Source organism: Calypte anna, chromosome 4A (genome assembly GCF_003957555.1).
Source record: "Calypte anna isolate BGI_N300 chromosome 4A, bCalAnn1_v1.p, whole genome shotgun sequence".
Taxonomy (NCBI): domain Eukaryota; kingdom Metazoa; phylum Chordata; class Aves; order Apodiformes; family Trochilidae; genus Calypte; species Calypte anna.
Window position 1 is genome coordinate 35,477,423 of NC_044248.1, and position 22,135 is coordinate 35,499,557.

Below are 22,135 nucleotides of genomic sequence, written 5' to 3' on the forward strand. Positions count from 1 at the left end.
AGTAAATGCTGCTGTAAATTGCCTTAATTTAAAACCTGGCATGGTGAATCTTAAGACTTGATTTACTGAATCTTTTATTTTCTTCTCCCCTCTGCAAAACACCCCCAAAACTTTAATCATTTTCAAGCAGAGTTCTCAATGTCTTATTAGTATAGAATGTTTATCAAATAACCCAAACTGATTGAGATTAGGAGTAACAAAGGAGTGTTACTAAAATTTCTCTCATGCTGCTTCTGGTATAAGAGCTGTTTCTCTTCCTATAGTTTTTGTGTTAGTCTCCTGTTACCATTATCAAGCTCAGACTGAGGAATTCCATGAGCCTTTTGTATGAATATGTTTTCTTCCCTTCTTGTGTTACCCTACTCTCTGAAATCCCTGCCTTTCAGGGAGTGCAGCACAAAGGGTAACACCTGACTGCTGGCAAGCTGCATCAGTGTTAATCTGTCCATTGCTGTCCTGGCCAAGCTGTCAGTGTGCTGCTCCCTGTGAATTGCTGATTCTTGGGAAATTCTTGCTGCAGTTTAGGGGTGTGTGTGTGTGTGTGTGCGCTCATGTTTGCGTTGCAAGTATGTGTTCAGTTGAGCAAAATACTTCTTAATCTGGATTTATCAGAAGTAATACAGTTCTGCATTGGCCAGTCCACTACAAATACATACGTTGTTCTGTTCAGCACCAGTTTTACTACCTTTGAAATAATTTTCAAAGATTTCTTTAAGCAGTGGTCTCAAATATGACACTATTACTCCAGAAGTTCGGGTTGGGACCTGTTAGTCTAAAAAGTCTTACAGTTGATTTAGGGGGTTGTTTGATTTTTTTGGTTTTGAAGCAGGGTGATTTTGCTGAAATAAAAGCTCACATCTGCTGGGTTTCACAACACTCTGCTGCCTTGCAGATGGAGATGGCAAGGGCACGAAGGTGCTGATTCAGTATCTGAGCTGTCTTGATTCCTTTTTGTTTGTGCAATGGTGGAAATACCTTTTTACTGCCCTAACAAGTCACAAGCCTGATGGTCATGCAGGAAATGCCTTTTTTGGCTGTTTCCTTCTCAAGCTCTGAGCAGTTTATCTCTGGAGGATCAGTTGCTGAGTACTTATTTCGTTGAATATTCTTCCCTTGTTTCTCTTGCCTAGGAAGGATACATGACTTCCTGAAAAGAGAGAAAATGCTATGCTGGGGCTACTCATCTTTTGGACGACCTGGGATAGGCAGCAACCTCCAGGTTATCATTCCTGAACCGCAGGTGTATGGATTCATTCATGACAGAAATGTCAAGGAGGTGGCATGTGGGGGAAACCATTCTGTGTTCTTGTTGGAAGATGGGGAAGTCTATACCTGTGGCTTGAACACCAAGGGCCAGCTGGGGCATGACTGTGAAGGAAGCAAGCCAGGTAAGTCTGCTTTTTATATGTGCATTGAACTGTCTGGAGGCTGGCAGGCTGTGAAGTTTATGGAAGTTGCTTTGTGTTGATTGCACTGGAGCTGGAGCAGCTAACAGAGCTGAAGATCATGTGTAATAACACATTCATGATGCTGGATAATGTTTGCTGGATCTAGAAAGCTAAAAGCTGAGAAGCATGGGTGGGGAGACAGGTCTGCTCAGTTTGTCTGGGTAATGCATCAAAACAGAGGGGAGTGCAGATGGTTTTAGGGCAGATCTTGTTATTTGGTATTATATTGCCCTCTTATAAAAGGGAAGAGAGGGCCATGGGTCACAAGTGCTTTCTGTGTTGTATTTCCAATGCATTGCATCCTTTATGCCTACTCTTGTTCAGCTACTGTTGAGGAATCTTGTCATTGATATAAAAGGAGGGATGTCTCTGAGTACAGTTGTGGAGAACAAACCTGGGTTTGGCCAAGAGGGTTTATGTATTTTGTTTTTCTTCTCTTGGGAATCTCTTGTCTGTTTGTGCATTCACCCCTTCATGCTTTCTTAATCCAGGTAAAGGCCATTGTAGCCTTGTGTTCCCCAGACTCAAACTGTGTTTCCTCGTTGTGTCTTAATAGGCAGAACTTGTGTGTGCAGAACTACGGGTAGCTAATGCCTCTTCTCAGGGCAAGGGAGTGGTTTGATTATGTATTGCTGTTTTGAGAAATCCTGAAGCCTTTTTTGTGGACTTCCTTTTGAATGTTGGTCTTCCAGTTAATCTTCCATTAACTTCTTGGTTTTAGTGTGTGGTAAAGATACAAACACTTCTTCCCATAATGGCAAAACCACATCTGTGAGTAATTAGAGCAGTAAGACATTGTCTTTCCTCAAACTGCAGGCTACTCTCTGCAGGGCTTGGGGCTTTTGTAGCATACCCTGTTATTGTACAATAGACATATGAGACTTGTACAAAATAGCCACGATTCCCCACACAGTATGTGGAAATCTGACCTGACTGTGCTGCTCCTTTTTCTGTCAGTTCATCTTTTGTCTTCATCTCAAAATTGGGTGGTAATGTTGGATGCTGGATGTCCATGGTGCTGGACTAAAGGAGCTGACCTTCAATCTGGCCTCTTACTTTTCCTGTAAGTGGTTTCCAGACAATTGCTAAAAGAGGCTGGAATTATCAGGGGTGCTTAAATCCTCTCTATGCACAAGCACTGTTCATCTTCTGAGGACTTTGTAAGTTTAGGCCCTGGAATAAATGATGTGCTTAGTGAAAGGAAGCCAAGTCCTAGTGATGAGGATAATTCATCCTGCAAATCACCTAAGTAGCTGCATGACTGAAGTGCAGAGGCCTTAGAAAATCATAACTGTTCTGAGTTCTGTAAAGATGGTTACTCTGAGAAACATCTTTGGGCCAGCCTGCTGTTTATAAAATAAAGCAAGCATAAAATGAGAATGAAAATGAGGACTTCACATCAAATGGAAGATCAGTGCTAGAAATGGATCTCGTGAATCCTGAGTGCAGATCTCTAGCAACTGTATGATCCTGCCTTCAGGTAGGGATGTGAAAGAGAGGCAGTCTGAGATTTGAAAATAGACATTAAAAGCAAGCACCCTTCTTCTAGCCCTTAAATTGAGGGGCTGTCATTAAGATGTTACACCACCTCCCAATTATCCTGCAGGTTCAATTTATTCTGAAAAAGGTTTTGCAGTGCAGTTCTCTGAGGAGCCTGTGACCATCCTTGAGAAACTGTGTTTCTCTACTGCCAGCACTACTGCCTGTGCCTGCAGTGGGGTTTCTGCTGGCTGGGGTAGGTGGGAGCAAAGTGCAGTGAAGCAAAGAACATCTTCCCTTTTTAGTTCCTGGTGAACAGTCACAGCAGTATTAATAATACCAAAGGTAAACTGGGGGAGAGTCCTGTCCCACACACTGCTTGTGTGGGTCTGCTTTGGCTTGCAGCAATGGGAACTGAATTTCTTAGTTTTCCTTTGCAAATAGAAATAAGAAGTCCTTCTCTTATTAAGATCACGTCCTTCTATTTCACCCCCACCTTCCTTGCATGAGAAGATGACTTTATACCTGTGTAGAGAGGCATATCAAAGAGAATCTTTCTTAGCCTGCCCAGCTCTGGAAGTGAGCTGCATGTCCCGCTGTGGGGGGCTGTGGTGAAATACTGATTGTTTCCTCCAGTCAGCCCCTGGAGAAACCCATCTGGGCTGCAGAGATGCTTGCCATGGCATGCAGAGTGACTTGGTTGTTTTGAAAGTGACATCAAGATGTGAAAATATGTAGGGGATCTTTGCAGGCTAGGTGACTTCAGAGGGGTGGGGTGGATCTCCTTCCTGCTGCCCAGGTCTGTGCTCCTAAGAGGAAACTCCCTTTTATCTCTCTAACTTCTAGGACTTTGGAGTGCACAGATCTAACCCCATTCCCCTTGCAAAGCTTGCAGGTTTTACAGATGACTTCCTGTGGTGGAATTGTTACATTTACAGTGAATGCTTTTGAAGACTGTCTCCCTTTTTTCCCTTAATAGGTATTCCAAATAATTTATTTCTCTTGTTCTGCTGCCCATTTACATATATCTGTAAGAGGAAGATTCAGTTTTGCTTCTCATTCATGATGCTCACAAAAATATCAAATAGTGTAGAAGTGTTTCAGTAATTCCTCTTACAGGAGTCATTTAGAGGGCACCTTTTGAAATAAAAGAAACTTTTTAGTTAAACTGTGGTTACTGCCACATCAGCTGATCCTGTGGATGGAATGCAGGGACAGGATAGCAGCTGGCAAATGATTCTTATGCCTTTCCACTGCATAGAACAGAAATTACTGGGGGAGTATGTGCCACCAAAAAAGTATGAGTCAATAGAGGTTTATTTTCTGGAAGTGCTCTTCCCTTGGATTTTAACTTGTGGTGGTAAAATGAATGTTTAAGATGTCTATGAACTTCACCCTAAATAAAAAAATGCTCCTTTTGAGTAAAAGCTAACAGCCTGTGATGGTTTCCAACTCCCCAGTTGTGTTTTAGGGTGGTACCAGGTGTGCCACTCCTAAGGCTCCACCAAGATCCATCTTCCCACTTTATCAGACCATTTACTGTTTAATTTCCTCTTTGAACTGTGGTGGTTAGCAAGCTACTTGAGTAGTTCTGGCTAGTATGAAAGTTAACATTGAAATAATTGTTTTTCTTCACCTTTCTTTCTTTTTGTTATTTTTTTTTCTCCCAAAGTCATCTGTAGTTTTGTGTGTCTCTGATAACTTGGCAAGGTTGCAGAAGAGACTCTGTTCTCTCACTATGACCATTGTTAATACAGCTGCTACCTGACCTGTATTATTTTTACTTGTGTTGTTATACACTTAGAGTCTGCAGTTCCAGACAATGCATTAGGAGAAGCAATTCTGTGATCTCAGTTAGGAAATACTGTGCCCACTGTTCTGCAAAATCAATCTGAATTTGCATTAATTTCCTGAGGAACATAAGGTGTAAACAAACATTGTTTCTAGTGTGAAGTGATAATTTTGTACTTGTAATAGTTTTTAGGAAACTATTTTTTTCTCTATATCTAAATTTTGATTTCTTCAGCCCTGGAATTTCAATTGAATTAATTTTCTTCAGGTCTGACATGATGTCCTCACTCCCTGTGATGATTCTTAGCTAAGTGTTTTTTATCTGAATGTGCATGGATATGCTGGCTCACAAAAGACAGTAGCTAAGGTAAAGGCTCTTTTGGATTTGGGCTGACTTATAGAGAAGTGTAGAATAGGTAGCTGGTATGAATTTGGCATCTCTAAAGCTTTGAAAACATGCTTTAGTCTGAGATGCTGAACTTGATTCTTGGTCAAGAGATTTGCTCCCTGCAAGTCATTTGGACTTTGTTTGACTTCTACTAGTGAGAAAACCCAAGCTTTGGAAAAATTAGTGTCTTGAGAGTTACAGGAAAACGGTGCCAAATTCACCTCAAACCTTTACTCTGGTAACACAGCAGGCAGAAATATGTTTTTTTTTTTAAACATATTCATACAGAATCCTGTCTGTATGACAGGATTGTTTCTATGCTCACTGTGGAATCTGTCTTCTTGTAGTTGCAGGGCTAGAAATACCATCATTATGTTCACTTGCTTTCAAAAAGCAGGGAAAAACCCCACCAAAACAAAAAGCCACTACCTGATGCAGAACCCTGGGATTTCTCTGAACTCAGTGACCTTTCTTTACAACCATAAATACTCTTGTCCTGAACTTCAGCACAGGGTTACAGTGACCAGACATCTTGGTGCTCAAAGTGACGTGCCTGTTAATCATAAACCCCATAACAGCTGAGCATTCATATGTGCGACCTGCTTGGAAGGACATTCTGTATGGGTCTTTCTCTTTTAGCCTCTTCCTGGTGGCTGAGAAGTCAGTCAGGGAGGCCCTGGTTGCTCAGGACGAGGAGAAGAGGTGTTTGTTGGAAGCAGCTGTGGAAGTGAGCAGGTTGCTGATGAGGCAGCAGGGCTGCTGCATTAAATAGGTAAGGTTGAGAGCCACTCAGAGGTGGGGTGACAGTGGCAGAAGAATGGTTAGTTTTCCATGCCTTCCTCCTCTTTTCACAAGGAGTGGAGCAAGAAAAAAAAAGAGCTTAAACACCAGTAACTCCCTGAGGTTCCACTAAGCAGAGTTTTTGCAGAGGAGCTGTGGCAGTTTTATTTGGACATGGAGCTGAGGGTCAGCACGTAGGTATTGCAGCACTTCATGAGTGCTGTGGTCAGGAAGAGTCCTGCTTCACATTCATCCCCTTTTTTCTATGCCCCCAAAGGAGAGCTGCATGCTGTAGAAGTTGTAGCAGGAGCAGAGCAGCACTGCTGGTAGGCATCCCTGCCAAAGCCTGGGAGGATGTGCAAGTGTGCTGAGGCATCTGCAGGGAGGGATGAGCCATCAGGGGGACAGAGAGCCCCTTGCAGAGTCAGGCCTTTGGTGCTGACCTGCAGCAGCCAACTTTAAACCCCCAAAATAATAAAGGAAAGATTAGGACACAATTTCTGTTTCTGCACCTATTGTAGATGTTGGTTTTTTTTAAAAAAAAAGTTAGATTATTAAACTGGTCACACCTTGCAGAATCAGATTTGTTCATGTATGCTCATCACTTTACCTCCTTTGATCTTTCACAGGACCTGACCAAGCTGATTGCATTTGTTATGCCTTCATTAGTGACTGCAGCAACACTCAACAATGTGAACTTGCATTATGGTGTGTCTCCCTCAGCTGAATTGGTGCAGTTTGGGCTTCAGGATGATTTTAGGTTTCAAAATTAAAAGGCTATATTTAAAAATCACTTCATTTAGAAACAGTGTGTATGTGATCAAATGAGAAATAAAATCAAAGGAAGTGCTTTACCTTGGGTATCTTAAATATGTGTGCATTGTGTCGAATTGGTTGGCTGACAGCTCAGAATATGTCAGGTATTTACAGTGGGTTGTTTTAAAATTTGTGTGGTGTGGACTGTGAGAACTGACTTCTACCAAAATGCTCTGAGGCTGCAGGATTAGGAGAGCCTAAACTGAGGAGAGGTAAGGCTCTCCTAAAGAGAACTCTACCTAAACCAGTAGAAATCTGACTTCTTTACAGGAAAGAAATCTACAGTCTGACCCTGAAATGGCTGTTATCTCTTCTCAGATACAACTTGCAAGTCATTTGCTGTCTCTAAAGGCATGTGCATTATTACAGTCATCAGATCTCTCTCTTGATTTCACTTTGCTGAGGGGTGCAAACACAAGTGGCTCCAGGAAAGCAAGACAGTTTTTTTTAGTATCAGTACAGCCTATTTTACTGAGGACATGAGGAACCAATTTAATGTCACTTGTCTCAAAAGGCAGAGCTGCAGTAGGAATGAGCAGCTTTTTGTACTTCAGTTGGGGATTTGTAGGGCAGTGTAGCAACTTAAACTGAGTAGGCAGGAAAGAAACTGGAGATGAGAGAAGCAAGTTTTCTGAATACCCCAACCTTTTTGTATTCAGAATAATTGTCTGTGCTGGACATGCTGAATGTCCTAAGGAGGGCTGAGAGTCCCAGCTTTTAGGCAAGATTTCAGTAGTTTGGTGGCTTTTGATGCTTGGAAGTTCATACTTCTTGTATTCAAGATGTTACATGACAACTACAGCTGATATGCAGTTAGGCAGCTTTTGTATAAGTGGGGGTCTGTGAACATCTGACATAGGAAATCTCCCCACACCAAAACCTCTCCAAAAACTCTATTCTTACTCCAAATAAAGCAGCCCAGGTGCTTTTTGCTTTTCCTCAGTAATGATGGTTTTTTCCTTTGCTTTAATATCCTATCATGTTTCCTTTGCCTGAAAACATGCAGGCATGCATTTTGAGGTAACAACGCATGAATTTGGTGAATGTAAAGCATTTTGTATTAATTTATCTTGAAGGCTTACAAGAGTGTGTAGGGTCTTCAGAATTAATGTCTCCTTTCCTGATGGAAAAGGGGTTGGCTTTTTTTTTCAGCATGTAACTGTTACATGGAAATTTGATTCTGGCTTATGGTGTGTGCTTGTTGGTTGCTGTTGTGTATTGACCTGATCTTCCAAGATGCTTGGGATGATTTTGACTCAGTCGACATTAAACAGCCTGGTCCTCCTCTTATGCTGTATTGAAAAGAATTTATATCAAAGCTCTTTGTGAAACTTTTTTCTTCTCAGAAGTAAAATATTTTTGACACTTAAGGCTGCTAGCAGAATGCTGTTCCTTCAACAGAGCTGTGAAGAAATGCTGCCTGTCACTACCTGACCTGCCTTTTGAACACCTCTCTGCCTATATGAACGTGCCAAAAAGGAATGAAGAGGTGCTCATATCTCCTTTTCTCAATACCCTTCAAGCCTTACAGTAGAGAAAATTAATAAACTTCTGTAAATGTTTAATAGGACTCATTACCTCCCTTTCCCAGTCACTGTGCTTCTTTGCAGTAATGTTTATTTAGGCTGGATTTGTAAGCCTTACAGGGATGTCATTGAAAGCAAGGGCAAGGTTGATGTGCTGACTGCACTGTGCAGGTGTGGCTTTTCAGGAATGTGTGGCTTTGTCCTGCTCCCTTGCAAATCACTGCAGGATGGAAATAAATGGGAACAGAATGAAGAGCACACCAAGTGCTTTTGAAAATCGCAGCCTACTTTGTCAAAGTCTGGCAATGCCAGAAATGAGACTGCTGAGTGCAGCTGTCTAGAAAATGTAGCCTGCCTTCTAAAAGAAAATATAAAATGCCTGTGTGAAGGCTAAATGCTTCCTGTTGTTCAAAATTGCTCCAATAATGTGAAGAGGTGTCAAAATAGAACCTGTCCAGAGGCAAAAAGTGAAGTGTCCTGTGCATTGCTTGTAGCATTTGTGGTAGGCAGCACTGCAGGGACTTGCAGGTGCTTCACTTTGAGCCCTTTGCTCAGGCATGATCACCTCTGCAGGGCTGAGCACAGCAGATGAATAATAGTGAACTCTTTTCTAACCTCCTGGGGCAGTGATTTGCAGTCTGGAGCAACTGACTGAGCCCCAAGGACAGGCTGTAGACATTCTGGGTCTTTGAGCCTTAAATCCATTCTGGTTTGCCAGTATGCATGCTGGAAGGGGCTGTGTTAAGGCACTTGGGAAGGGAAGAAGGGAACAGATCTCTTCTTGCAGTGCTAGGAGGTGGGAATGCTGCTTTTTAAGTGAAACTGTTAATTTTATGCTGATTGATGTTCTTTTGCATTTGTAAGGTTGGCTCAATACTTGCCACAGGACTCTGTTCACTCCTACGGAAGTGAAGTGCTGTTCTTCCTTTTGCCTGCTCTGCTGTCCCTGCTTACTGCTATCAACCTCTCCAGATTGCTGTGGCTTTGCTTGGCATTTCTTGGGCAGAAATGGTTTTGCACCATGTAGCACTAATACATCAAATCCAGTATCTATGCACCTATCTCCCTAATTCCTCCCTTCTTCCACCTCTGACACTCATCCTCAGGACATTACCTGGAGGTCTAGCACATCCTGCCCAGCCCTGGAGCTGTGGCATCTTCCATGGTGTGCTTGGTGGACTTTGGGGGTTTCTCAGCAGTCTCAGCCCAGGGAGCCTGGCAGAATGACCACCTGTATAGCTCTCTGCAGTAGCCTGCAGAGAAAAAGAGGCTCTCTGGGTTTCCTGAACATACACTTTTCCTGTGTTTCTTTCACAAGTCTTGCTTTTTTCCCCATTTGAAAGAGCTGCCCTTTTGCTTGTTTATCCCTAGGATCCTTCCCTCTGGATCCTTCCCTCTGCCTGCTGGTGCATGTCAAGCTCGAGCCTCCTTTGTCTGCCCAACCCTTTCCATCATATTTTCCTGGCTGGAATCTGGCTGTGTCCATGCCAGTCTGACCACAGCTCCTCAGAGAGCTGCTTGGAGAGACTGTGTTCTTTAGATAGAAGGCAGCAATATGGGGCAGTAAATGGCTTTCTATGGCTGTGTCTGAGGAATAGGTTTGTTTTCTCAGAGTAGGTGTCTGCTTTCACAGCTGTGAGGTGGTGTAGCTGGCAAACAGTATGTGAAATGACACCCTGGGGTGTCACAGTGGCCTTGGACTTCTTGCTCTTACGTTCCTGCCTTGAGATGGCTCCAGGCAGCTTTATAAAGAGGAGGCACTGCTATTAACTAGTCTGTTGTGTATTTAAGCCTATTAGTAGTGATGCTAAATAAATTAATGAGCAGTACTGAAGGTGTTGTGCAGGGAAGCAGTCATGTAAAGTGTCATTAGTGTCTGTGAATGAAGGGGGACTGCAGAGTCACTGTTATTGGAAGCTTCTCAGCCTTGACCTATGGACAGTGTTTCCAGCCCTGTGACCAGCAGTGTTCCTGGAAATATCACCTGTTCTGGTCTGTCCTTTACTGTCTTACTCTCCTCTATTTCTTTTTTTTTTTTCCAATCTACTCCTTTGTAACCAAATCATCAATGAGTCCTTACCAGCTTCAGTGCTGCTGTTGTCAGTGCCTCTAATAAGGCACTGGGCTCCTGGTACTGCTCAGCTTTCTGCCTCAATATAGCAGCACTTCACCAGAGTCCTAAAGGAGGATGAAGGAGGTTGAGCTTGTAAAACCCAACCTCCTCAACTGTGATGGAAACATTTCCTTGCTCCATACTTCAAGGTTTTTGCCCCACACAAAGAGAAGCTTGAGACTAACACAGGCTGCCATACGTGGGGGAGAGCAGTGGGCAGAAAGTGAGGGTGGCTGCTGTACATCAGGGATGTGTTCTCCCCATGGGGCTTCCTCCTGTGCTGTGCAGAGCACAGTGTTTCCCACACCCTTGCACACAGCAGTCTGTCTTAGTCTGAACACAAGACCCAACAAGCATCTAATGCCTTCTCAGAGAGGCTGAGCAAGGAGTAAGGTATGGGTGTTGAAACTGTGGGGCGGGTGTCAAGCAGGCAGGTCCCTGGTGTTGTGCCAGAGACTGTCTGCAGTCACAGAGGTGTGTTCCTGAAACTGTCCTTCAGCCCTCACCTGACAAAACACAGTTTGTAGATATGGTGTGGGGGAAACACCAGAAGCAGATATAGTTGGTTGGATTAGATTGTTTTCAAAAGCTCATTAACTTTGGAAGATCTGTATTTTTCTTTAGTGGTTTATAGAGTCTTGATTTATTTTTTTTCCTTCCAGACTCCAGATGTTTTCTGTGGGATATGTAAGTGTGAGATGCCAAGGTGGTTGGAGTTGAAAGTGTGCAGAGGGAAATCAGAGGCTCAGTCCTGGGGGCTTTAAAGGAGAGAGGAAGAGGCAAAAAGGCCTTGACAAATGGCATGATTTTCCCTTCCCAGTTTCTAATTTCCAACTGTCAGAATCACACTTCCACCAGGGATAATAACTTTTCCTGAAAGAGTTGTCAAATGTACTTGCACTGCTAACACCAGTAAAAACATTGAATAGCTGAGACATTGTTGAAGTTATGCTGACAAAATAAGGAAAAACCTTCATAAGGGGAGAGAGAAATCCTGAGCATACTTCTATTGATGCACTCTGGATTGCATTGTGTTTCATTTGCTGTGTTTTTTCTCTTTTCCTCTTTTTGTTTTCATTAAAATCCTTGGACACATTTTAATGCTCAGCTGACTTAATTAGGACTGATGTCATGAAGCTCATCCCAGCCTAGAAATGCAGCTAGGGTGTTCAAATGCAGGAACATCTTCAGGATGTGCCCTTGGAGGCTGGGGAGTCAGCAGTCTCCTGATTTAGCTGAAGTTTCCCACTTAAATGTATAAAAATATTGTCACATGAGTTTGGTGATGCACTATTCTTCTACTTGTGTTTTCTACAGTGGTTTAATGAACTGCTGGTGACTGGTAAGTCTGGGCCATAGTATTTTTCATATTTTCTTGTAGTGCTTGTTGAGGGCAGTAGCAGGTTTTTCATTGAGGTTTTTGGGGGTTGTATTAGGCTTCCATAAGAGCTAATGCTGTGCCACCTTGTTAGATGGTTTAATGTGTTGGTGTGATTAATCTCTAAAAGGAGAGAACGTAAGTTTCCTTTCCTGTAAGAAGGCTTTTCAGTACTCAAAGAACTGAAAGACCATATGGGTGAAGCTTAGGTTGCTATTGGTGTATGATTAAATATTCAGCTGCCTTATGCATTAAAATGTTGTATGTCACACTTCTGATTTTTAGGTTTTAGTTGCACAATGTTCAGGCATCCTCCATCTGCATGTGGGCTATATTGACAAGCATGGCAATGCAAAGAAACTGGCTCATCTGTCTTCACCTGTGCCAGCTGCTATCATTTAACCCAGAGAAATCTCTTGCCAACAATTGTTTCTCCCTTCCCTTTGTTTCTACCCCTATCTAATTCTTATTTGGGCAAGCTAGTAAGACACCTATCTTGGAGAATCTGTGAGCACTTTCCTAGCAGACAGCAACAACCAAGATGAGCAAATGCTCTTGAGTTGCTTATTTTCAAGTTGGGGAGTCAATGAGGAGTTTTGGCCAGGTGTGCAAGCAGTCTGAAATCACTTGAGATTCTTCCAAGACACAGCTTCTTCACACCAGTTTAAAAAAAAAAAAAAAAAAAATCTAGATTTTGCCACTGAAGGTGTAACCTTCAGCTATCAGCTCTGGCTGATAGTTTGTCAATGTCATTTTCAGACAGTAGAAGCCATATGTTGCTGTTCATGTACATCCTGATACACCTGCAGCTGAAGGATTCTGCCATGTCCTCTAGCAAAAGCTTGCCTTGTGAACAGCTGGAAGTTAGATGTAGAGTGTACCAATTCTTTGACTAACTTACTAAGAGTAGGAAAGCTAATTAATCATTCATTTCCTGTGCATTCTAATCAGTGCATTATAACCCAGTGCTTTGTGCTTACAGCAGTTGCAGCCACTGAAGAACTTGCATAGCTTTTCAACACTGAAGGTGTGAAGTGAAAGCCCTGACTATTTATAAAACAGAAGGGCTGTCCTGAAAGGTTTTGCAAAGAATCCCTCCTTCTTTGGTCCAGTGTGTATTTTTTGAAGAGATACAAGGGTAAGACCTGTGCAAACAAGAAGCAGTGATGAGTGACAGGAGGTGACTCTTCTGAGAGGTATGGAGGTACAGAACTCCAGAGAGTTCTGCTGCTTACTAGGGGCTCATATCAAGGATGTCACTGAAAGACTGATGAGCCTTGGACATCCCACTGACTATTATCAGCTGCTGCTGTTTCATGTGGGCACCAGTGATATAACCAGGACCAATCTGAAAACAATCAAGGATTACAGAGCCCCGGGAGCACCAGTGAAGAGCTCTGGAGGACAAGTAGTCTTTTCATCAGTCCCCCTGCTCAAAGGGAAGGGGTCTGAAAGGGTGAATCGTATTGGGAAAAGTCAATAAATGGTTAAAGTCAATAAATGGTTAAAGGGAGTGGTGCCACAACCAGGGCTTTGGCTACTTAGACCATGGGACTCATTTCAAGAAACCTGGTCTCCTCGGGGCTGACAGAGTCCATCTTGCAGAGAAAGGGAAGAGCATCATTGGTAATAGGCTTGCCATTCTAGTGGAGAGGGTTTTAAACTAGGGTTGCCAGGAGAGGGGGTCCTCAGTCCACCCCACTGCCACCATTTTGAGGCCAGTAATAGATGCCTTGGGTCTGGAGAAGAATCACAGGCCAGCAGGAGAACACCTGAAATGCTTGAGAATGTAATCCCAGACAGGAACACCAGCTCAGTGGGGGCCTAACTTAAATGCCTCTGTGCAAATGCACATAGCACAGGGAAAAAATAAGAGGAGTTACAGGCATGTGCATTCCTACAGGGCTGTGGTGTTACCAGCATCACAGAAACTCAGTGGGATGACTCCCATGACTGGAATGTGGAAATGGATGGGTACAAGCTCTTTAGGAAGGACAGACAGGGAAGAAGAGGAGGAGGTGTCACCCTTTTCATCAGTGACAGCTGTAGTGCATGGGACCTCTGCCTGGGGATGGATGAGGAGCTGACAGCTTATTGGTCAGGGTTAAAGTCAAGATAGGGGCAGGGGATATCTCAGTGGGAGTGTGTGACAGGCCATCTGACCAGGAAGAGATCTGAGCAATGAGACAAATTGGAGCAGCTTTGTGTTCACAAGCCCTGGTCCTTATGAAGGATTTCAACCACCCTGCTATCTGTTGGAGGGACAACACAGCAAAGCATCAGCAATTTGGGGGGTACGCGGAATGCACTGATGACAGTTCCCTTCTCCAAGTAGTAGAGGAACCAACAAGAATAGGTGCTGTGTTGGACCTTGGTCTCACCAGCAAGGATGGGCTGGTGGACAATGTGAAGCTAAAGAACAGCCTTAGCTGCAGTGACAATGCACTGGTGGAATTCAGGAACCTGAGGGCAACAAGGAGAATGCACAGCAATCTCACTACCTTGGACTTCAGGAGAGCAGACTTTGACCTTTTAAAGGATCTGCCTGGGTAAGGTACTATGGGATAAAGTTTTGGGGAGGAGAGGAGCTCATGAAAACTGGTCAGCATTCAAGGTTCACCTCCTCCAGGCCCAGGAGCAATGTGTCCCAAGAGAGAAGAAGGCAGGCAAGAATGCCGGGAGACCTGCATAGATGAACAAGGGGCTCTTGGACACCTTTAGATGTAAAAGGAAAGTCTACAGATAGTGGAAGAAAGGAAGGATAGTTTTGGAGGAGTAAAAAGAAGTTGTTCAAGCATCCAGGGTTTAGATTAGGAAAGCTGAAGCCCAGATAGGATTAAATCTGGCTGGGGGCATCAGTGGTAACAAGAAAAGCTTCTACAGGGGTCTCAGTGATACAAGGAAAACTAGAAAGAACATGGGCCCTTTACAGGAGGAAACAAGAGACCTGGTTACACTGGATATGGAGAAAGCTGAGGTAATCAATGAATTTCTTTGCTTCAGTCTTCACTGGCAAGGCAGCAGATAAAGGCAAGGACTGGTAGCAGGAAGACCATCTGAAGGATCTGAAAGTGCACAAGTCCATAGGACCTGATGAGAGATCTCTGTGGCTTCTGGGGGAACTGGCATATGAAGTTGCAAGGCTGTTTTGCTTCATATTTGCAAAGGCACAACAGTCTGGTGGAGTTCTCACTGGGTATAAAAGGGGAAAGGTAAGCCCCATTTCCAAAAAAGCAAGAGCCAGGGAACTAGAGTGTCATCTCTGTGCCTGGCAAGATCATGGAGCAGATCCTCCTGAAGGCTCTGCTAAGGCACATGGAAAATGTGGAGGTGGTTGGTCGCAACCAGTATGCCTTCACCAAGGGCAAATCCTGCCTGACAAGTTGGTGGCCTTTTGTGATGGTGACAGTGTTGGTGGAGGATAGAGCAGCTGACATTGTCTGCCTGGACTCAATTCTGGCATCTGTCTTGTCCGTTCCTCCCCAGAGGAGGGCTGCAGGTGGGACCTCTTTATTCCTCTTGGAGGGTAAAATGTTCCTCAGAGCTGAGCAGTGTCCTTGGCTCTGCACACCAGTCTCTAGCAGTAACTATAAACATTGAGTGTTATCAGTCCTAGGAGCAGACACTGACTGAGAAACTTGCTCTTAATATCAGCAAGTGCAACTACTTACAAGAGAGTTAGCTGAAAGCAAAAGTACAAGACAAAAAATCACCTTTATCCTGGCCCAAACCAGGACAACTAGTGCAAAGCATTCCACAGTATCCCACACAACATCCTGGTCTCTAAATTGGAAAGATGTGGATTTCATCCACTAGGTGGATGAAGAATTGGCTGAAGGTTTGCACTCAGAGAATAGTGGTCGATGACTCCATGTCCAAATGGAGACCAGTGACGAGTGATGTTCCTCAAGGGTCAGCACTGGGACTGGTGCTGCTCAACGTATCTGTCAGGAACATGAACAGTGGAGGTGAGTGCACCCTCAGCAAGCTTGCTGGCAACACCAAGATAGGTGGTGTGGCTGACATGCTGGAGGGCTGATATCCAGAGGGACCTTGATAGGCCTGAGAGGTGGAGCTGAGCAAACTGCATGAAGATAAACAAGGCCAAGTGCAAGGTCCTGCACAGATGGATTGGAACTAGATGATCTTTCAGTTGTCTTCCTACCCAAACCCTTTTATGATTTTATGTAAAGTCAAACTGTGTTATGTCTGCTCGCCTTGAGATCCATGAGCTAAAGTGGGCAGAAGGGGGACATGAAAATTGTAACTTTACCAGAGACAAACAAATGATAAATTACTTCTGAGCACTGTTGGTTTTTTTGGGACTGCTGATGGCTTCAGAAAGAAAATATTGGGTCAGTGTATACTTTTTGTAACTTTTTTTGTTTTGAAAGTATTATGATGTTGAAACACTGTGTTGCATAACTCCAGCCCTTCCCTGAATAAAGTTTACCCTTTGCATACTTCATCTCAGCACAGTGTTGTATCTTTTCTAAGGAATGAATAAGGGTGTGTTGATGGTCTGGAAATTAAAACAAATGTGTACCAACCACTAGAACGCCTCATTTTGATGTGAAGAAGGGGTGGGAGGTCAACAAAGAAGAAATTGTCTCAATTTTATTAATACTTCCCATGTTACTAGGAAGAGGGTACATTAGGTGGCTTGGCAAGCCCAAGTAAGCAGAGACCCTAGATGGGCTGTCTGGGCAGTCTTTGCCCCCAGGGGAGGGCTGGCTCTTTTCCATCTCTGGAAAGAGATGTGTGTGAGCATGTAAAGTTTAAACTGTTTGGTGGTTACATTTCTTCATCACTTTGCAGGCCAGCTGCAACTGGCTGGATCTGTGGAATGTACCGTGGTGAGATGGGCTGTATCTTTCTACAGGCAAAGATCTTCAGCTCCAAGACAGGCATGTTTTTGCTGTCTGTGGGCATCCAGTGAGTCCAGGTGAGGCTGTACTCTGCTTCTTGGGTCAGCAGTGCTGTCACTGAAGGCTTTCAGTGAAAGAGGGCAGCCTTTCAAAACAAGTTTGTATTTATTACTCCCCTGGGATGGCACACAGAGCAGCAAGGTCAGGTTTGTGTTGCCAGATTGAACTGAAGATGGAGTCTGTGGGGACTGAAGCAGATACTGTGGATTTCTAAACCTCTTGGGTGTCTTCACTGTGCCAGTGTGCAAAACTCTGACTATGTAGTCCTTGCTGCCACCTCCTGATACTTCAGTACTGATGTGGTGAGAGTCCTTCCTCCTTCAGCTCCTGATGTTGATCTTTGGTGACAGGAGTCTTCTGTCACCTCCTCCAGGTGCTCTAATGGTTCAGGGGGCAGCTTGCAGTCATCCTTCCACAGCAAGTGACATGTGTACTTACTGTGCCAAACAAGGCTTTCCTGGGGAAAAAGCAAGCTCTGTCATATCTGCAGGTAGCAAAGCACAGTCTTTGTGATAGTCTCCCATATTGTCCACCTTTGTTATTTTGCCAGTCTAGAGTTGTACCCCAGAGAGTGTTTGGCAGTGTGCAGGAACCAGCTTTGGAAGAAGGGCAGGCTGGTGACTTTGAGACCAGTTGTAAGAGCTCAGGTGCAGCCCGTCTCAGTGCACACCAGCCAGCAAAGTGATGGTTTCATGAATCAAAAGGATTTCCTGTGGAGATGAAGATGGCTTCATCCCTCTCTTTTGATGATGGGAGTCTCTCCAGCTGGAATTTGAGTTTTGGACCTTTAAGTCTGAAGTACAGAAATGCTCTTGGCTGAACTCAAGTGGCATATTGGTCACGTTGCAGTGGGTACCTTTTGTGTCTTGCTGGCTGGCTGAAAGAGACTATAGGCACACATGCTGTTGAGATCCCTTATCTGCTGTCTGTGATTGACCTTGATCATAGAGCTGCTGCTTGTTCAGACCTTACAGCTGAAAATAGGCTCTCTCAATTATATATAGATATATACACAACAGGCCACCAAGAAGTGCTACAGTTGGATGCTTATGGGCCCAAGGCTGGAAACTGCATGGGTAAAGTGAGTTACCACCCTCAAAATGTTTTTTTGCGTAGGGCTGGCTGTAAGACTGGGTGAAATCAGTCCTGCTGGGAAGAGCTGCAAGGCAAAGGGCTTTATTAGATGGCAGGGCTAAAAGATGCCTGGACAGCAGGCATGCCTGGGCCTCAAGCCCTCTTAGGTGTTTGTGTGCTTATTACTTATAAACTCCATTGGTGCTCATTATCTTGGAGTGGAGGGAAACACACAGCTTTCCCTCTGTTAGAATATGTATTTAAATAATTGTCACCTTTCTCTTCTATAACATCCATTAGGGATCCTTCTCCTCCTCATTTTCTGACTCCCAGACTTAAAAGGCAAGCCCTCCTAGGGGTGCCCTCCTTTTAAATTAATTTAAGACATTTAGATTGATCAGTATGCAGGTTTTGGTGTGAAGTATGTTAATGAGTTCTGGATGTCTTTGATGTGGGGTATCATTTTGACAGAATGACATGTAACTACCCTTCCCTCCTACATGGCAAACAAGTGAGACTACTAAAAACTGATCAGTGCCTTGAAACCTACAGGGTGAAATCTTTCTTCATCAACCTGAAATATAATTTATTCAGGGAAGAAAAAAGAAAATGAACTTTGCTTCTGTCTGACTTCTAGGGAGGTTTTCTATCAGATGTGTGATATTTTCAGTGTGTTATTGCAGAATGAGATTTTCATGTCCATTTGTAAAAACTGCATAATGAATAAGATCTGGCTGTAGGTGTTGTAGGAGTAGTTGTCAAACCTACTTCAGTTGCCTGACATGGTGTAAGATGAAAAGTAAATTGTGGGTGAACTTCCAGAGGACTGAGCAACTTTTTTTCTCCTTTATCCCTCTGCAAGGCCTTCTTGCTTTGCTCCCTTTTTTTAGCACTTTTTTGTGTCTGACAGTAGTGTTAATAGGTTGATAGGTTCGAACTTGTTCCAACCTTAGCACCTGGGATGTTGTAATAGATACTTTTTCATGCATCATCAAGCAATCAAGTGAGGGGCAGATGGGTTGATTAACTTTGTGGATGACTTGTCCTTATTGGAAAGTGAGAGCTGTGGAGGGTCAAATATGTTTTACAGTGTCTGCCAACTTCTGTGTCCTGGCTGATCCTTACACCAAAACTGAGTGAGAAAAACTCAAATCTGGGAATTCTGTTTGTTCCAAAAATAAACTGATTGGTTTTGCTGCATCTGAGAGGCTGTCTGTGTGTTGACTGTAATGATTGCTGGGGACATGTACCTACCTTTCTCTTCTGCTGTCCAGACCAGGCTTTCAGAAGAGCTCAGCACCTACAAGTTTTCAGTAAACCATTGTGTTTTTCTCTTGTGTAGGAAGAGGAAAAAATGGGGAGAAAACCAAACTGGGGATCAGTGCACCCAGCCGAATGGCTCTGCACACAGATTTACCTAGACCTGATGTCTGCATGTCACTGTGAGATGCACCCTGTTGACCAGAGAGGTTTTCTGTTTTCCACAGAACAAATTGGAGCCCTTGCTGGGCAGCACATCGTGCACGTGGCCTGCGGAGAGTCTCACAGCGTGGCACTCAGTGACCAGGGGCAGCTCTTCTCCTGGGGGGCTGGCAGTGATGGGCAGCTGGGCCTCACCACTATAGAAGAAGCCGTGACAGTACCCAGGTATGTTTGTAACAGGTTCAGGTTTCCTTAAGGAAGCTCCTTAGAGGCTGATGTGTCAAGACTTACTTTCCTTCCAACCTGGAAGCAGTGGGAGCACGTTTCGCTCAGAGTGGCAGTAATTGGATGTAAGGGTGATGCCTCCTCCTTTTTCTGACTGAGCCCATCTGGGATTTAGAAAAGTCCTCAGGAGGTTTGGGCAGGACAGGCTACCTGCTTGCAGGTACCTGGGGCATGGAAAAGAAAATCCAAGTGTATTCAGCTTCCTCAATGAAAATTGCCACTGTGGTTTGTACAGAGCAAGGAGGTGCATAAGGGAGGACCAAAAACCAGAAATGCTGCTGTGATACCTGTCTTTATTTCAGCCCCTATGAAAGTCCTCTGAAGTAGAGGATACGATTCAAGAACTGAAAAACCCCTATGGCTGCATGAGCCATCACCTCAGCTCTGAAACTCTTTTGCAGTGTTGCCCATTAGCAGCAAAGTTACTAAGCCAGCCTACTACAGCTCTGAATAGTTAGTGTTGCTCAGAAACTTTAGGGTAGACCTCAGTTTTCTTCATTTACCTATTTATTGGATCTTGACCTGTGTTAGAGCACTAACTGGGAAAAGTGCAAGGCTAGGTAGACGGTGGCAGTGGCCAGTGGCAGACACTACGACTCCATCCAAAGCAGTTCACAGAGGAGAAGTCTCAGCTTATCGCCATAATAAAGATTAACTGGTCTTTTTTTACTTAATGACATTATATCATGTTCCATCAGTAACAGATATGGTCTGTCTCCCATTTGTTCTGCCACTGCAGATCCAGTGCAGAGCAGAAGTTTGCAACATCTGTCTAGGGTGGCTGTCGTATTTGAACAGGATTTAAAGGAAAAGAGTTTCAGTCACAAAACATTAGTGTTTGAGGTGAAGGGCTCTGTGGGAAGCCAGTCCTTAACTTGTAGGAGTCTCTGATGTAACAGAGACAGGCTTACATGTCAATGTGATAGTGCCATTTAAAAAATAAAATTTTTGTGAAATAACTCAAACCTTTGCCATTCTATTTTCTGTACAAAGCACTGAAGAGGTTTTGGTGCTTTAATTCATAGGAACTCAAGGAACTGCTAGGCCCCTAACAGCATGAAAAATCTCAGTGCTTGAAAAAGAATGGTGAGAGAGACCCCAAAACCAAGGATTTTTACCATTTATAGATGACAGAATTCAGCATTATGGCAGTACATGTAGTTGGAGTTAGCAGATGAGTGTCTAAATGTCTCCATGGATTTGCATTGATTATTTATGGATCTGCATAATAGTAAAGACTTTGTCTTCCAATATCAAAACCATAAGTTATGTGTAAAACAAGTGTCTGAATGTCAATCATAATTTTGCCTCAGGTAATAGTGTATTTCTTTACACCTCTGCTGAAATAGTGTAATCTTCTTTAGGTTGATAAAGAAATTGAATCAACAGACAATACTTCAGGTTTCTTGTGGAAATTGGCATTGCCTGGCTTTGGCAGCAGGTACTGTATTTATTTATTACCAAGATGTGTACTGTTACGTTAGGATTGTATATTTCTGTGTAATAAACCAAGGGAATTCCTGTCCTGCTTCCAGGCCAAATGGGAAGCTATAAAATGGATCAGGTACCATGAACATTGAAGAAAAGCTTTGCCAATACTGTCTATAAAGAAAAGGTTACATACATGCCACTCACTGTCCCATTGGTGAATGATGGCAGGAACACTGAAGGGCTTTCCATCTTGATGTAGAAAAATGTGTGCAGTTAATTTCTTTGAAACTATTTTTGGCTATTACTCTTCAGTATGCAACGTGGAGCATTCTTCATTATGCTGTTTAAGTTGCAACAGTGTGATACTGTATTCTGCACTTAGTCGCAGGTCTGTTTATTTATCTGTTGGCTTCAGGCTGTGCTTTTATTTTGGCAAAGAATGTCTTGCTTGATTTTTCCATCCTGAGGCCTGAGAGAGAAGCCTCCAGTTCTTCATTTTGACAAATTTGTTTTTCTGTTGGCCAACTTTTAATTGCTATTCTGTTTCTTTCCTTGTTTCAGATGGCCAGTTCTTCACATGGGGGCAGAACAGCTATGGTCAGCTGGGCTTGGGTAAAGAATGTCCTTCCCAAGCCAGTCCACAACGTGTCAAGTCTCTTGATGGGATCCCTTTGGCTCAAGTTGCTGCAGGTGGAGCCCACAGCTTTGCCCTCTCCCTCTCTGGAGCTGTTTTTGGCTGGGGGAAGAACAGCTCAGGACAGCTGGGACTAAGTGATGAACGAGGTATTAAAATTATACTCCTAGGTAAAAGAGGGATGGACTCTTTTGGCTTAGTGTCTCTGTTTGCATTGACAGTATATTTTTACTGAGCAGATGTGTAGCCTATGGACTCCACAGGCTTTTCATAGTAGGAACAAACACTTTTTTTTTTCCTTGTTGGTGGTAGTGGAAGTGAGGAAGATTAAAAAGAATGATCTTTCAAATGTGAATGTCAACCTGCAGGCATCAAAAGAAGTGCTCATTTTTTTTCTTCATCTTCTCAAAAATGCTTGGTCCATATCTTGTTTGAGGTTGATGTGGAGCAAAGACTGTCCCTGCAGAACCCATCATCTTCTTTGCCAACGTGTTTTTGTCTGGCAAGGAACTGTATGTTACAGAATGATGGCAACACAGAGTATCTCAGTATTATAAAGTGTTTCATTTATTGATTGCACAATTTTCCAGGGCCATTGGTAGGTGGCCATGTTTAGTGAAGCCTAGACATCAACAGCCTTAA

At 43.5% G+C, this 22,135-nt stretch overlaps 1 protein-coding gene across 5 annotated transcripts in view; it reads left to right on the forward strand.

Moving 5' to 3' along the window:
* HERC3 (HECT and RLD domain containing E3 ubiquitin protein ligase 3) overlaps positions 1–22,135 on the forward strand; it is a 55,349-nt gene that overhangs the window by 3,778 nt on the left and 29,436 nt on the right. For all 5 annotated transcript variants that reach the window (XM_030450279.1, XM_030450285.1, XM_030450280.1 and 2 more), the window contains exons 2-5: positions 1,131–1,388; positions 19,209–19,368; positions 20,793–20,869; positions 21,421–21,642. In XM_030450279.1, the coding sequence (XP_030306139.1) occupies positions 1,163–1,388; positions 19,209–19,368; positions 20,793–20,869; positions 21,421–21,642 (685 nt within the window). In that variant the 5' untranslated portion in view covers positions 1,131–1,162. The remainder of the gene's footprint in view (positions 1–1,130; positions 1,389–19,208; positions 19,369–20,792; positions 20,870–21,420; positions 21,643–22,135) is intronic.